This window comes from Euprymna scolopes, chromosome 16 (assembly GCF_053919585.1).
Source record: "Euprymna scolopes isolate OS-2025 chromosome 16, ASM5391958v1, whole genome shotgun sequence".
In the NCBI taxonomy this organism is placed as follows: Eukaryota; Metazoa; Mollusca; class Cephalopoda; order Sepiida; family Sepiolidae; genus Euprymna; species Euprymna scolopes.
This window is the reverse complement of record NC_136497.1, coordinates 106,542,880-106,557,211: the sequence shown is the minus strand read 5'-3', so window position 1 is coordinate 106,557,211 and position 14,332 is coordinate 106,542,880. Positions and strand designations below refer to the sequence as shown.

The 14,332-nt window shown below is 40.3% G+C and overlaps 2 protein-coding genes across 3 annotated transcripts in view; both read left to right on the top strand.

Moving 5' to 3' along the window:
- Nucleotides 1-14,332, top strand: part of LOC145296039 (diacylglycerol kinase theta-like) — a 1,210,689-nt gene that overhangs the window by 1,002,018 nt on the left and 194,339 nt on the right. For both annotated transcript variants that reach the window (XM_080142083.1, XM_080142084.1), the window contains one exon: nt 5,750-5,898. In XM_080142083.1, the coding sequence (XP_079998209.1) occupies nt 5,750-5,898 (149 nt within the window). The remainder of the gene's footprint in view (nt 1-5,749; nt 5,899-14,332) is intronic.
- LOC145296284 (uncharacterized) lies at nt 8,756-13,168 on the top strand. Its single transcript, XM_080142482.1, has 2 exons — nt 8,756-8,955; nt 10,699-13,168. Exons 1-2 carry the CDS (start codon nt 8,756-8,758, stop codon nt 13,166-13,168), a joined length of 2,670 nt encoding a protein of 889 aa, XP_079998608.1.

Genomic DNA, 14,332 nt, shown 5'->3' with positions numbered 1-14,332 from the left:
CTTTGTGCAAACTTGTAGGCATTCAATATGAGAAAAGAAATTAATATATCCTAATAAATTAGTTAATGGATATTTCTGCAGTTTAAATCCCATTTTTCTGTGTGAATCTTGCTCGGCAACACCCAGCGAACAATGAAAGCCGCCGGATTATATTGAGTGAACAAAAAGAGACACGAGCAGACAAAAATTGGAAGAAAAAAAAGACAGTATTTTGCTACGACCTAACCTAGTGTAATATAAAAAACCCAATGTTAAGAACGCCTTTTGGAATAAACACACACACACACACACACACACACACACACACACCAACCTCGGAAAGTATTCTTAACATTTGGTTGGAGGTGTTTATTCTGGAAGCCATTCTTAACATGGGCGGTTGGTGGTGTTTATACTACTTTTTAAACACATTAGGCCCCCAAAAAATAGATTATGATTTTTTTGTTAGGTGTTAAACGATGCCTGGTTACGTCCTAAAAAAAGACCAAAGTAACTGTCCATACACAAACAAAACAAAAAATATATTTTTGTTCAGTTATTAAAAATAAAAAGCTTCTATACCAAGCACAAAAAAAAACAGAAAAAAAACAGTTGCCAATTAAAAAAAAAAAATATATAAACAGTAAAGTTTATGAATTTAGTAGACGGTGGGCATGTTTATACTACGCTGGGTTATGCCATAAAAATATTTTTTCAAGGGTTGTTTAATTGTATGGACTGGAAAATGAAAAAAGAATAAAAGCAAAGTTCAACGATGCCGGTTACAACATAAAAAAAATAGCAAACTAACATTTCATGCACACTTAGAACTGCACGCCAGTGGAACTCTCTGCGCTTGCCTGTTTCCCACCTGACTACAACTTGGACGTCTTCAAGTCCAACATAAACAAACTCCTGACAAACCGCCCCCTTAAGTAAGACACTCTATCAAAACCCCCAATACTAATGATTACTACAATACTATCTCATTGATTACTGTACACGCAGTAACCCTTATCCCTGAGTGGCCTTCAGGCCTTGATAAGTGGTGACCCCCATGTAAAAAAAAACAAACAAATAAACAAAACCCAAAATATATGTTGTCACTAAATCAAAGAAGCAAAATTAAAAAAACAAAAAAACAATAAAGAAATAAATAAAGCAAGTAAAGTTTATGAATTTATTTGAAGCCATAATGTAATGTTTTGAAGTGTTTGTTTACAATGAATAAAATAATTAGTGGGCAACCAATCAGAGGAAGCGAATTTTCTTGAGGAAAACTTTATTTTTTGATTTTAATACAAGGAAGTTAATGGTAAATCTGTGTTTGTACTAGCTAGTTAAGGTCAGTGTAAGCCTAGAATATGTGAAACATGTAGACAATAAGATAGTGGCTAATAGCCTAGATGTAGTCAACTTGTATGTGGCATATATTCTTGCAAACCTACGATACTTTTTTTTTTACGTAAGAGTCACCACTTATCAAGGCCCTGAGGCCACTCGAGAAGGCTTATTGAGTGTACAGTAATCAATGGAATAATATCGTAGTAGGCATTATTAATGGAAATTTGGTAGATTGGATTACTTGAGGGGGGGCAGTTCATCAACAGTTTGTTTATGTTAGACTTGAAGACAACCAAGTTGTAGTTAGCTGGGAAACAGGCAAACGGAAGAAAGTTCCAGAGGCATACAGTTCTAAGAAAGAAGCATTGTTCATGGAATCTACGTTTTGATTTAGGCACAGTTAAAGAGTGGGGAAAGTTATTGACAGTGGTTTCAACTAGACGGGTGTTTTTCGAGAAAGATTGGCGAGAGGGGACCAGAGATTGGAGCTCAGACAATCATTTGCCATGGTAATAACGATAAAACAAAGACAGGTTTGCAACGCCCCTTCTGTGGGAAAGAGGTTGCAGGGAAGAGAAAAGGGCATCCCCTACTAAGTTACAAAGTCTATTTTGTACTCTGTCAAGGCAGAATAAGCTGTTTTTAGCAGCTCCTGCCCAGATGTGGCAACCATACTCCATCCCTGGACATACTTGGCTTTTATATAGATAGAGAATTGCATCAGCTGTGAGATATCTATTGGATCGATAAAAGGATCCCACCACATTCTTCCAGCGACCTTGGCAACAGATTTGATGTATGTGTTTCATTTCAGATCAGGAGTAAAGGTCAAGCCCAGAAACTTGTCAAAACATGAACCTTCTCCAAGACATTTCAATTGATGCCAGATGGGGATCAGAGCATTGATGATGTAAAGATAGGAGCTTGGTTTTTGATGCCTACATCTTCCTCCATTGTACCACGCGCTCAAGATCCGAGGAGAGAGAATCAGAGAGAACTTGGTCATTTACGGCCTTTGATGTGTTGCCATAGATGGTAGTGTCATCAGCATAGATGTCAACGAATGATCTAAGTATGTGTTTTGGGAGATCATTGATGTAGATCAGGAAGAGAGTTGGACCCTGAGGGACTCCAGCATTAATACTGTGAGCTTCTGATTTCTGCCCATCAACCACTACACTTATGAGCCTATCAGAGAGAAATGATTTTATAAATGAGAAGATATTTCCAGCTCTACCGTAGCTGGAAATCTTGTGAAATAGGCCTTTATGCCATACCCTATCAAAGGCCTTTTATATGTCAAGAGCAATTGCCCTAGAGAGGAAGCCTTTGTCAAGAGATTCACTAATCCTATGAGATAAAATTGTTAGCACATCTGCTATAGATCTAGCAGAACGGAAACCATATTGTGTGTCACTAAGGAGGTTATTTCTGCTGAGGTGATTGACTACTTCCTTATTTAATATGGACTCTAGTAACTTACTCATGACGTACAGGAGACTTATGGTCTGTACTTAGAGGGAGATGATCTATCACCTAAAGTCTTAAATACAGGGCATACTGATAAGATTTTCCAGGTGTTGGGAAGCAATTCTCCTTAAGACAATGTTTAAACAGTTTTGTGAGTATTGGAGCAAGTTCTGGTTGAAGCTTTTTGAACACTATAATTGGAATGCCATCAATGGGGTCAAGGTTTTTGATTAGCTTGGCGACATCATGCACAGATACTTGTATGTCGCATAGTGTGTTGTCTGTTATAGGAGGAAAAACGAGGGGTTGATAGCCTTGGTCACATAGGGGAGAATTAGCTGCAAAGTTCTTGGCAAATAGGTTGGCTTTGTCCAATGCTGGTTCAGAGGGGAATTTCTGTGGTTGTTTTATTATATATGGAGATAAATACAAATAAATATCCCTGTTTTATTAAGAGATATTTTTGCTATTCTTTTTAAAATGGTGTTTATTTTATTATAATTTATTATAATTACTCATTTGGAGTATTCGCACTGGGAGAAATTTGAGGCAAGAACCTTGCATCCCGGCGAAACTGTCAACGTTTATTTGACCGAACCAGTACCATTATGTGTCACCTCTCTTGAGGTGGCGGATGAAATCAGGAAGATACACCACCTCAGTGGACACCCCGGAGTGAGACGGACATGTTATTTTGTGCAGTTGTCCAATCCGTTGGTGTCCAAAAGTGCAGTGAAAGTGGTAGTCAAGGAATGCCAAACATGCCAGTCAATCGATCCCGCTCCGGCCAGATGGCGGAAAGGTCAGCTGGGAGTAGGCGCGACTTGGAGCCGACTGGGTATGGACATAACCCACTACGGCAGCCAGCACTTCCTCACCCTGATCGATTGTGGACTGACAAGGTTTGCAATCTGGCACCCGTTAATAAGACAGAATTCGTCCAGTGTCATCCGTGAATTGGAGTCCATATTTTATGAAAGGGGGCCACCTGAAGAGATCCTCACAGACAATGACACGTCCTTCTGCAGTGGGGAGTTCAAACGTTTCATAGACAAGTGGGGGATCCAGCTCAGACACAGATGTGCATATGTACCGAGTGGCAACGGCATAGCAGAGTGGTACCATCAAAGCGTGAAGAGGATCGCAGCAAGAAAACAATGCACGATCGCAGAGGCGGTCTATAGATATAATGCAACTCCAAAGGATGGCATGACTGCTGCAAGCGCACCCACCAATGCGATCGAGTGCTATTGAGTGCGCATCAAGGACATTGACGCCTATCTGCCTGATCGACAGGAAACCCAAGGGTCGTATGAGTTAGGGGACACTGTCTGGATAAAGCCTCCCAATAATTGATGCACCAACAGCTTTCAAAGAGGGCGAATCACTGGCATCATTAGTGAGCAAGCCGTGCTAGTCGATGGTACCCCACGCCATGTGAAGGATATCCGGCCTGCCCTGAATACGAACCAGTTGGCGAATAGCAGTAATGGTGATTCATCCAACGATGACCTGTGGGTCCGACCTATATCCCATGATGGTACAACTGCGAACCCCAATGCTGATGGCGATAGTTCCAGCACCCCTTCTAAGAGCTCCGATGAAAATGGAGAAGTCCAGCCAATCCCCCTTCATAGGAGTGTCCGCAACAAACGACCACGTCCACCATGTCACATGTGTGGTCTGGAGACCGGAGGGGGGGGGTAGAGTTGAATGTAATAATTAAAGAAGAAAGCGCCCGCGCATTGTGTAGTTATGGGATCTGAGAGAGAGAAAAATTAAAGATGGAACCATGGATTTATAAGGTGTGGTCTCGTGGAACCTCACAAGATCTCATCTTCCACTGCACACGTATGCAAATGGAATGGGGTCAGTTTTCTAATAAAATGCCTGTTGGCAGAGGTGGTGCTGAAAGTTGAGAGAGAAAGTTGACAGTGATGAATTCTAGTTGAACTTTTGCTTATCATATTTATTTTATTTTGTTTTGCTGTTTACCAGCCGATTTAACTGCAGATTGATAATATTGAATTCTATTCTCCATTACATTCCAATATTATAGTTTTATCTCTATTCAGTCTTTTCAGCTTCCTAGGCTCTTCATGGACATTTTACATGATGTTCACTGTGGACAGGAGGGGGAGGGGGTATGCTTTTGTTTTTAAGCTGTGGAATTTTGTATTATTTAGATAGTCCTGCTAACGTATTTCTAAATAATAGTATTCTGCAGGTTACTACAGGCAATAATAATTCAGAATAACAAATACAAAAATTCATATGGCTGACAGAATGAGAATAATCTATCCCTATAAATTAAATAAAGGATTCAGTTCAAATTTCTGTATACATTTCCAACTTTGAAATGATGCACTTGAATAAGGTTGGAGATTGCATTTGCCAAATATAAGAATAGTAGTTAAAAAAAATCCAAATAAATCATGCATTGTAAAAAAGAAGGCAAACTTTATATCACAATAAAATATACTTTGTGTTAAGTGAGTACAGACAATTGATATATATATATATATATGTATATATATATATATATATATATATATATTTGAATTTGCTGCTCCTCATGTTCTATGCTGAATTACCATCTTCAGTCTTATACACTATTTATACATATATTATTTATTTTTGTTTTTTGCGATACGTTTTTGAATGAATTCAATTATTTATATGAAAGTGCATTTTTACCTGAATGCGAGTTGGGAATAATTTTCCCATTTAAAAAAATTTTTTTTATCAATTGGATACCCCCAAATAGGGAGCGGCATATAGTTTTTAAAATATAATTATCCATTGACATGTGTTTCATCGTCTACGACTCATCAGAGTAGATAACAAAACGTGTGTCAATGGATAATTATATTTTGAAAACAAAATATATATATATATAGGGACAATGCATATTATTAATATTAGTTATCTTTTATTATTTTTTTTTATCTTTCAGATTGTATGTTTTCCGAAATGTTTCTTATTATAAAATCTTAGTATGTGGTGGAGATGGTACCGTTGGTTGGGTTCTTTCCTGCTTAGACAATGTGTGTCAAGATGCTGTGTGTCAGTCTCCACCATTAGCCATCATTCCTTTGGGAACAGGTAAAGAAAAACTCCAGATTAAAAAAAAAAACAAAAAAACTTACTGTACCATTTTCTTTTGTAACCTAGTGTGTGTGTGTGTGTGTGTATGCAGCTCAAACCTTGTATATTGTTTTAAGATTATGACATGCTGTATTGGAATTAAACTCATTTTATTAAATGTATGAAATATAGAAAAACCTATTTTAATATAGTAAATATGCTAGTATTATTGACTAATTTCCAAAATGGCAACATGTTACATTGGATTTTATTGGATAGATGGTAGTCTCAAAAACATTGATAATCTGGACTAGGTCCAGTGAAATAAATAAAAAAAATTTAGTGAGTTATATAAAAAATTATTTAAAACAAAATATTTATAAAAGCATTTCTTTCAAAGCATAAGTAATTTTTTAAAATACAATAAAAACCTTTTTAAGTCTTTGTGACATCTTGTTTCCATTCACATTTTTTTTTTTGCTGCCAATGTACTAATTTAAAATTGTTTTTCTTTTTCCCTGTTAATTAATTATTTAATTATATTAAATTATTAATACTAAATTGATTTTAACACAATTTTTGAGGTAGTTGCATATTACCTTTCAGAAAAATGTAATTTATTTCATACATAATATAGTTTCTTGATTGGACTATAAATACTATTTCTATTTCGAATGTTTTAATCTTTTTAAAAAAAGAATTTTTAAAACCTTTTTGCAAATAAAAGAACATAAGTTGAGTTCAGCCATTCAATAATACATCAACTATTAAATTTACCAGGAACCTATTCAAGTTCGGAATACTCATTGCATCAAAAACTTGTCAGTATTACTTATAACATGGAATAAAAACTAAAATGAAATGTTTTCTTTTGTCAGATTTCTTAGAAATATGAGGATTAGTCAATAAATAAAATCAATTTTATAAAAAAAAAAGAAAAAAAAGTAGATTAATTTTTTAATATAATCTCCTCTCCATTCTTTATGAGACATTTTTCCTAATGAAAAAAGAAACTTTTGTATTCATTCAACATCAAATTTTGCTTGGATCAGATTTTGTGCTATTTGCTCATATTACTCTTTATTTCATCAATACTTGAAAATTTGTTCCAATCAGAAATTTGAAGGGAGGTATTGTAAGGAGAGTGTGGCAGTTGTTCCTAACATGACTGATGGTTTTCACTATTCTTCCTGCAATATCAGGCCATGTGTTATTCTACTGAAAAATTATTCCAAAAAATCAGAGGCCTCTTCATTTATTCCTCAAATTAACAAATTTGTCAACATTTTTTTAAATGAAATATTCTTTTCTGTACACATCACACATTTCACATAGTTTACAATTTTTAGCAACCAAAACACCTAAAAAATCTATTTGTGTAAGAGTAAAATCACCTTTGCTATAAAACAATGCAAAGTTTAAATTTGTGTGAAATATTTGGAAGAAAGCAAAAAAGAACATTTAAAACAAGGCATTCCCATGCTTAACATTTTTCAGGGTGACATATTGTTAGTCCTCTTAAAATTGATTCTCATGTATTATTCACGTACATAATCACCTAGTCCTCTCTCAAATCATTTGATTTCCTTTAAAAAATACAGTGTTCAGATCATCCTAATCTGGGACAAGTCTATTCAATATTTTACAAGGGAAAATTGTCAATCCATACTTTTGTCATGTGAAATGGAGTTTTTTGATTTCCACTCAATGGCCCATAATCTCATTGACATTTTGTAAATAGCTCATTGGATAGTGTCACGTCATACCTTTATTTGAATTTATGATTTTACAAGCACATTTAATCAGATAAAATACTGATTGAGCACAAGGATACATTTCTGTATTTTATTTTCTTATTTCAGTTTGCGAGTGAGAAGCTGATAAATAATTTCGAGGCAAGCAAAGATATTATTTTGTAAACTCCCCTGTATCCTGCTAAGCACAATTTGTTGATTTTATCACCCTACCAAATAAAAGTCAATGTAACCAGTAACCTTGGCTCTAAGTACATACAGTTTTTTCACCAGAATTGGCTGCCGGACCATACATCCACACACATCCACCTATGCACTTATGTTGGTCACATGCCCAACATCTATATAAGTTCCCAGTAGGAAATTTTTTCTCATGCCTGTTGGTTGGACAACATGCATGAAGAAGATGAAAAATAAAACAAAGATGAAGAGAAAAAAAAAAAAAACTTACTCAAAAAGCAGAAATTGTTTCGATCTCCCGAGACCAGGGAACTATTGCGTTAGTAGTTACTCCTTCTGTGCAGAAATGGCACCAGATGAATCATTGCCACAATTAGCAGTAGTTGTCAATGGGAAAAGAGACATAGCTCTTGTTGACACGGGTTGCACCACAACGCTGTTAGCAAGGAATGTTGCTAAATCATGGAGCAAAGCCATCATTGTCAGGACTGTAGACAGCAGGGAAGTGAGACGCTTGAGAGAGATGACGGCTGAAGTGATGGTGCAAGGTGTGCCCATTGTGCTGTGTTGGATTGTCTAGTTGGTGGTATTGACATGGTGCTAGGTATGAAGGCAATCAACCACCTGGGGGGTACTACAGTGATATAAGGCCAAGAGACTTTTGGATGCTGATTGGCTCAGGATGGCATGCGGTTTTATAAAACAGTAGATGGGTACTGACTGCTGGGAGAGCCTCATGATGAAGGAGGTCATCAACATTATAAGAAAAGTCATCACGGGAGTTACGAAGAAGGACTCAGTGAAGGGGGATGGTATGTCAGTAATAGAGAAGGGGAAGTAATGTGGTGCGATGCAAGTAGCCTGGCATTTGCTATCATATTGGAGATAGGAGGTGTGACTGGAAGACGCAGCATGGCTAAGGAAAAAAATGACTCATATAAATGTTGCTGAACTGGATGCCATTTATGAAAGGGATCGATCTGGCCCTGAAGATCAAGACTGATTCAGCAATAGTAGCATCGTGGATCAGGTCGGCAGTGACTGTTGATAGGAGAATTAAGATGAAAAGTGCTGCTGAAATGTTGATCAAACGAAGAGTTGGAGCATCTGCAGATCTGATTAAGGAGTTCCAATTGAAGGTGTCTGTCATGCTGGTCCCATCAGAAAAGAATAAGGCGGATATAATGACGTGAGTAAGGAAGGCCTGGTTGCAGAGGGAAAAGAGTGTGTGTCCTGTATGCTGTGAAACTCAGGAGATTAAAGAATTGCATGCACCATTTTGGTCAAGAGTTGACATTGTTGCTGGCAAGAGAAGTTAACCCAGAAATTACCAAGGAAGAAGTCAAGGAAATAGTGGAAAATTGCAGGGAATACCAGTTGATTGACTCTACACCATCTGACATGAGGCAGGAGAACTACATGTGGTGGAGTATTGGACATGGTTGCCTATTGATGTCACACACTATTGCCATAAACTGAATCTATCGATGATTGACTGTTGACTAGGGAGATTTGCTATTTGGAGAGAGATTAAGTCAGAAACTGCATAGGAGATCGGAAAAGTTGTCTAGGAAGTATTTTTGGAGAAAAGGTCAATTGCAGAGTTGTTGATGGACAATGGCCCTACTTTTCAGTCGGAAGTTTTCAAGGCGGTGTGTGACAAGTGAGGTGTTTGGCAATTTTTTAGGGTAGCATATCGACCAAGTGGCAACCGAATAGTGGAAAGACATCATCGTACCATCAAGGCTGCTGCAGAGAAAAGTTACATCTCACCCATAGGGGCAGTATTCTGGTATAACATGTCGCCAAAGACAAAATGAAATGACAGTACTTCATATGGCCATCTTTACTTATGAGTGAAGGAGTTGAGAGTGAGGAAGCTACCATCGAAGTGAGTGAACAGATGTGAATGAAGCCTTCCAATGCAAAATGTAGTACACGCTTGAGAAGGGGAGTAGTAATGGAGACACAGTCAAAGAATAATGTAATTGTAGATGGCATTCCTTGACATATCTTAGACCTGTATCATGTTCCCCTGCCGGTAGACAATAATGGTTGTGAGGAGGAGGGTGTGCCCTAACTCGACGTGGATTCACGCCGTGTTTCCTTACAGGCGAATGGGAATAACTGTAACGAAGCTGAGAATGTCATCCTCCAAGAAGTCCTCCAAAGGCCTCAGCATGAGAGGAGGAGTCCTGCTTGGATGAAAGCCTACAAGGTGTTTTATTGATCTTGAAGATCAGTGGAGGAGCAAACAATATGAAAGGCTTATCTGTGTTGCTCCGTATTAAAAAAGAGAGATAAAATGGCTGACTCATTTATGCATTTGGAGTGCATAATGGGAAAGGCCATGCATGTTGGGAAAGGTAGAATTTTTTTTTTAAGTAGGACATAAAAGGGAGTGAGCAGTTCGGGTTAGGCTGATGAGAGAAAGGAGAGAAGTGTGTGTTTGTGTTAGATGAGCACTTTTAACCAGTCTACTCTTCCATAGAGCATATCATGTACAAGCTTTCTGGAACTATAGGGACGAAATTGGGCTCGAGGATAGGATACTCCTTAAAGGCAATAAAATCATTATACCTCTCTCATTCCGACTGAACATCCTACAATAACTACATTCATCCCACCAGGAGATAGAGAAAACACATTTACTGACCCAAACAGCAGTTTTCTGGATCAGTATCAACAAGGATATGGAGAAACTAATTAGAGACTGTTCCATATGCCAGAAGTACCAATCCAGTATCCCATCAGAAACACTACACCAGCGTGAGACCCCTTCCTACCCATAGCAGTATGTCAGTACAAACATCTTTACCATGGAAGATAAAGAATTATTACTAGTGGGGGACCATTACAACTGGAACTGAACGAGGCATTTCAGAGGTAGTATACAGCGACAATGGGCCACAGTATTCCAGTACAGAGTTTGCAGATTTTGCCAAAACTTACAACTTCAGGCACACTATGTCATCACCACTTCATCCCCAGTCATCACCACATCATCCCCAGTCGTTACCACATCATCCCCAGTCGTCACCACATCATCCCCAGTCATCACCACATCATCCCCAGTCGTTACCACATCATCCCCAGTCATCACCACATCATCCCCAGTCGTTACCACATCATCCCCAGTCATCACCACATCATCCCCAGTCGTCACCACATCATCCCCAGTCATCACCACATCATCCCCAGTCATCACCACATCATCCCCAGTCATCACCACTTCATCCCCAGTCATCACCACATCATCCCCAGTCGTCACCACATCATCCCCAGTCATCACCACATCATCCCCAGTCATCACCACATCATCCCCAGTCATCACCACTTCATCCCCAGTCGTCACCACATCATCCCCAGTCGTTACCACATCATCCCCAGTCATCACCACATCATCCCCAGTCGTCACCACATCATCCCCAGTCGTCACCACATCATCCCCAGTCGTCACCACATCATCCCCAGTCGTCACCACATCATCCTCAGTCATCACCACATCATCCCCAGTCGTCACCACATCATCCCCAGTCGTCACCACATCATCCCCAGTCGTCACCACATCATCCCCAGTCATCACCACATCATCCCCAGTCATCACCACATCATCCCCAGTCATCACCACTTCATCCCCAGTCATCATCACATCATCCCCAGTCGTCACCACATCATCCCCAGTCATCACCACATCATCCCCAGTCATCACCACATCATCCCCAGTCATCACCACTTCATCCCCAGTCGTCACCACATCATCCCCAGTCGTTACCACATCATCCCCAGTCGTTACCACATCATCCCCAGTCATCACCACATCATCCCCAGTCGTCACCACATCATCCCCAGTCATCACTACATCATCCCCAGTCATCACCACATCATCCCCAGTCATCACCACATCATCCCCAGTCATCACCACATCATCCCCAGTCATCACCACATCATCCCCAGTCGTCACCACATCATCCCCAGTCGTTACCACATCATCCCCAGTCGTTACCACATCATCCCCAGTCATCACCACATCATCCCCAGTCATCACCACATCATCCCCAGTCATCACCACATCATCCCCAGTCATCACCACATCATCACCAGTCATCACCACATCATCCCCAGTCATCACCACATCATCCCCAGTCGTTACCACATCATCCCCAGTCGTTACCACATCATCCCCAGTCATCACCACATCATCCCCAGTCATCACCACATCATCCCCAGTCATCACCACATCATCCCCAGTCATCACCACATCATCCCCAGTCATCACCACATCATCCCCAGTCATCACCACATCATCCCCAGTCATCACCACATCATCCCCAGTCATCACCACATCATCCCCAGTCATCACCACATCATCCCCAGTCATCACCACATCATCCCCAGTCATCACCACATCATCCCCAGTCGTTACCACATCATCCCCAGTCGTTACCACATCATCACCAGTCATCACCACATCATCCCCAGTCATCACCACATCATCCCCAGTCATCACCACATCATCCCCAGTCATCACCACATCATCCCCAGTCATCACCACATCATCCCCAGTCGTTACCACATCATCCCCAGTCGTTACCACATCATCCCCAGTCGTCACCACATCATCACCAGTCATCACCACATCATCCCCAGTCATCACCACATCATCCCCAGTCATCACCACATCATCCCCAGTCATCACCACATCATCCCCAGTCGTTACCACATCATCCCCAGTCGTCACCACATCATCCCCAGTCATCACCACATCATCCCCAGTCGTCACCACATCATCCCCAGTCGTCACCACATCATCCCCAGTCATCACCACATCATCCCCAGTCATCACCACATCATCCCCAGTCATCACCACATCATCCCCAGTCATCACCACATCATCCCCAGTCGTCACCACATCATCCCCAGTCGTCACCACATCATCCCCAGTCGTCACCACATCATCCCCAGTCATCACCACATCATCCCCAGTCGTCACCACATCATCCCCAGTCGTCACCACATCATCCCCAGTCGTCACCACTTCATCCCCAGTCGTCACCACATCATCCCCAGTCGTCACCACATCATCCCCAGTCGTCACCACTTCATCCCCAGTCGTCACCACTTCATCCCCAGTCGTCACCACATCATCCCCAGTCGTCACCACATCATCCCCAGTCGTCACCACATCATCCCCAGTCGTCACCACATCATCCCCAGTCGTCACCACATCATCCCCAGTCGTCACCACTTCATCCCCAGTCGTTACCACATCATTCCCCAGTCAAATGGATTTGCAAAGAGGATGTTGGGTGTCTGTAAAAGTTGTTGAGAGTGTGAAAAACAAACACAGATAGTCACTTCACAATGATGACTTACAGGGCACACTCAAATCACATCTCCAGCAGAGTTACTGAATGGAAGACCCATGAGGACTCCACTGGTATTGAAACAACAACTAGGAAATGAACAAACAAAGGTAGAGCTTGAGAAGAGCAAAGACGAAACAAGAAAGTGGTATATAAGTCTCCTGTGCATGATGAGTAAGTTGCTGGGATCTGTGTTAAATAGAGAAGTAGTCAACCACTTCAGCAAAAATAACCTTCTTAGTGAAATGCAATATGGTTTCCGTTCTGCTAGATCTACAACAGATGTGTTAATTGTTATATCTCATAGGATTAGCGAATCTCACGACAGAGGCTTCCTTTCTAGGGCAATTTCTCTTGACATATCAAAGGCCTTTGATAAGGTATGGCATAAAGGTCTGCTTCACTAGATCTCCAGCTACGGTATAGCTGGAAATGTCTTCTCAATTATTAAATCATTTCTCTCTGATAGGCTCATAAGAGTAGTGGTTAATGGGCAGAAATCAGAAGATTACAGTATTAATGCTGGAGTCCCCCGGGGTCCATCCTGAGCTCGACTCCCTTCCTGATCTACATTAATAATCTTCCAAATCACATCCTTAGATCATTTGTACACATTTATGTTGATGACACTACCATCTATGGCAACACATCAAAGACCATAAATGATCAAGTTCTCTCTGATTCTCTCTCCTCTAATCTTGATCACATAATACAATGGGGAAAGAGGTGACTGGTTACTTTTAATGCATCTAAAATCAAGCTTCTATCGTTAATGCTCTGATCCCCATCTGGCATCAATTGAAATGAATGGCTCTATATTTTGACAAGCTTCTGGGCTTGAACTTTTACTTCTGATCTGAAATGGAACACGTACATCAAATCTGTTGCCAAGGTTGCTGGAAAAATGGTGGGATCCTTCTTCTGCTCCAGTAGATATCTCACTGCTGATGCAATTCTCTACCTATATAAAAACCAGGTATGTCCAAAGATGGTGTATTGTTGTCACATCTGGGCAGGAGCTGTTAGAAAGAACTTATCATGCCTGACAGAGTTCAAAATAGATTTTGTAACCTAGTGGGAGATGCTCTTGTCTCTTTCCTGCAACCTCTTTCCCACAGAAGAGACGTTGCGGGCCTGTCTCTACTTTATCAT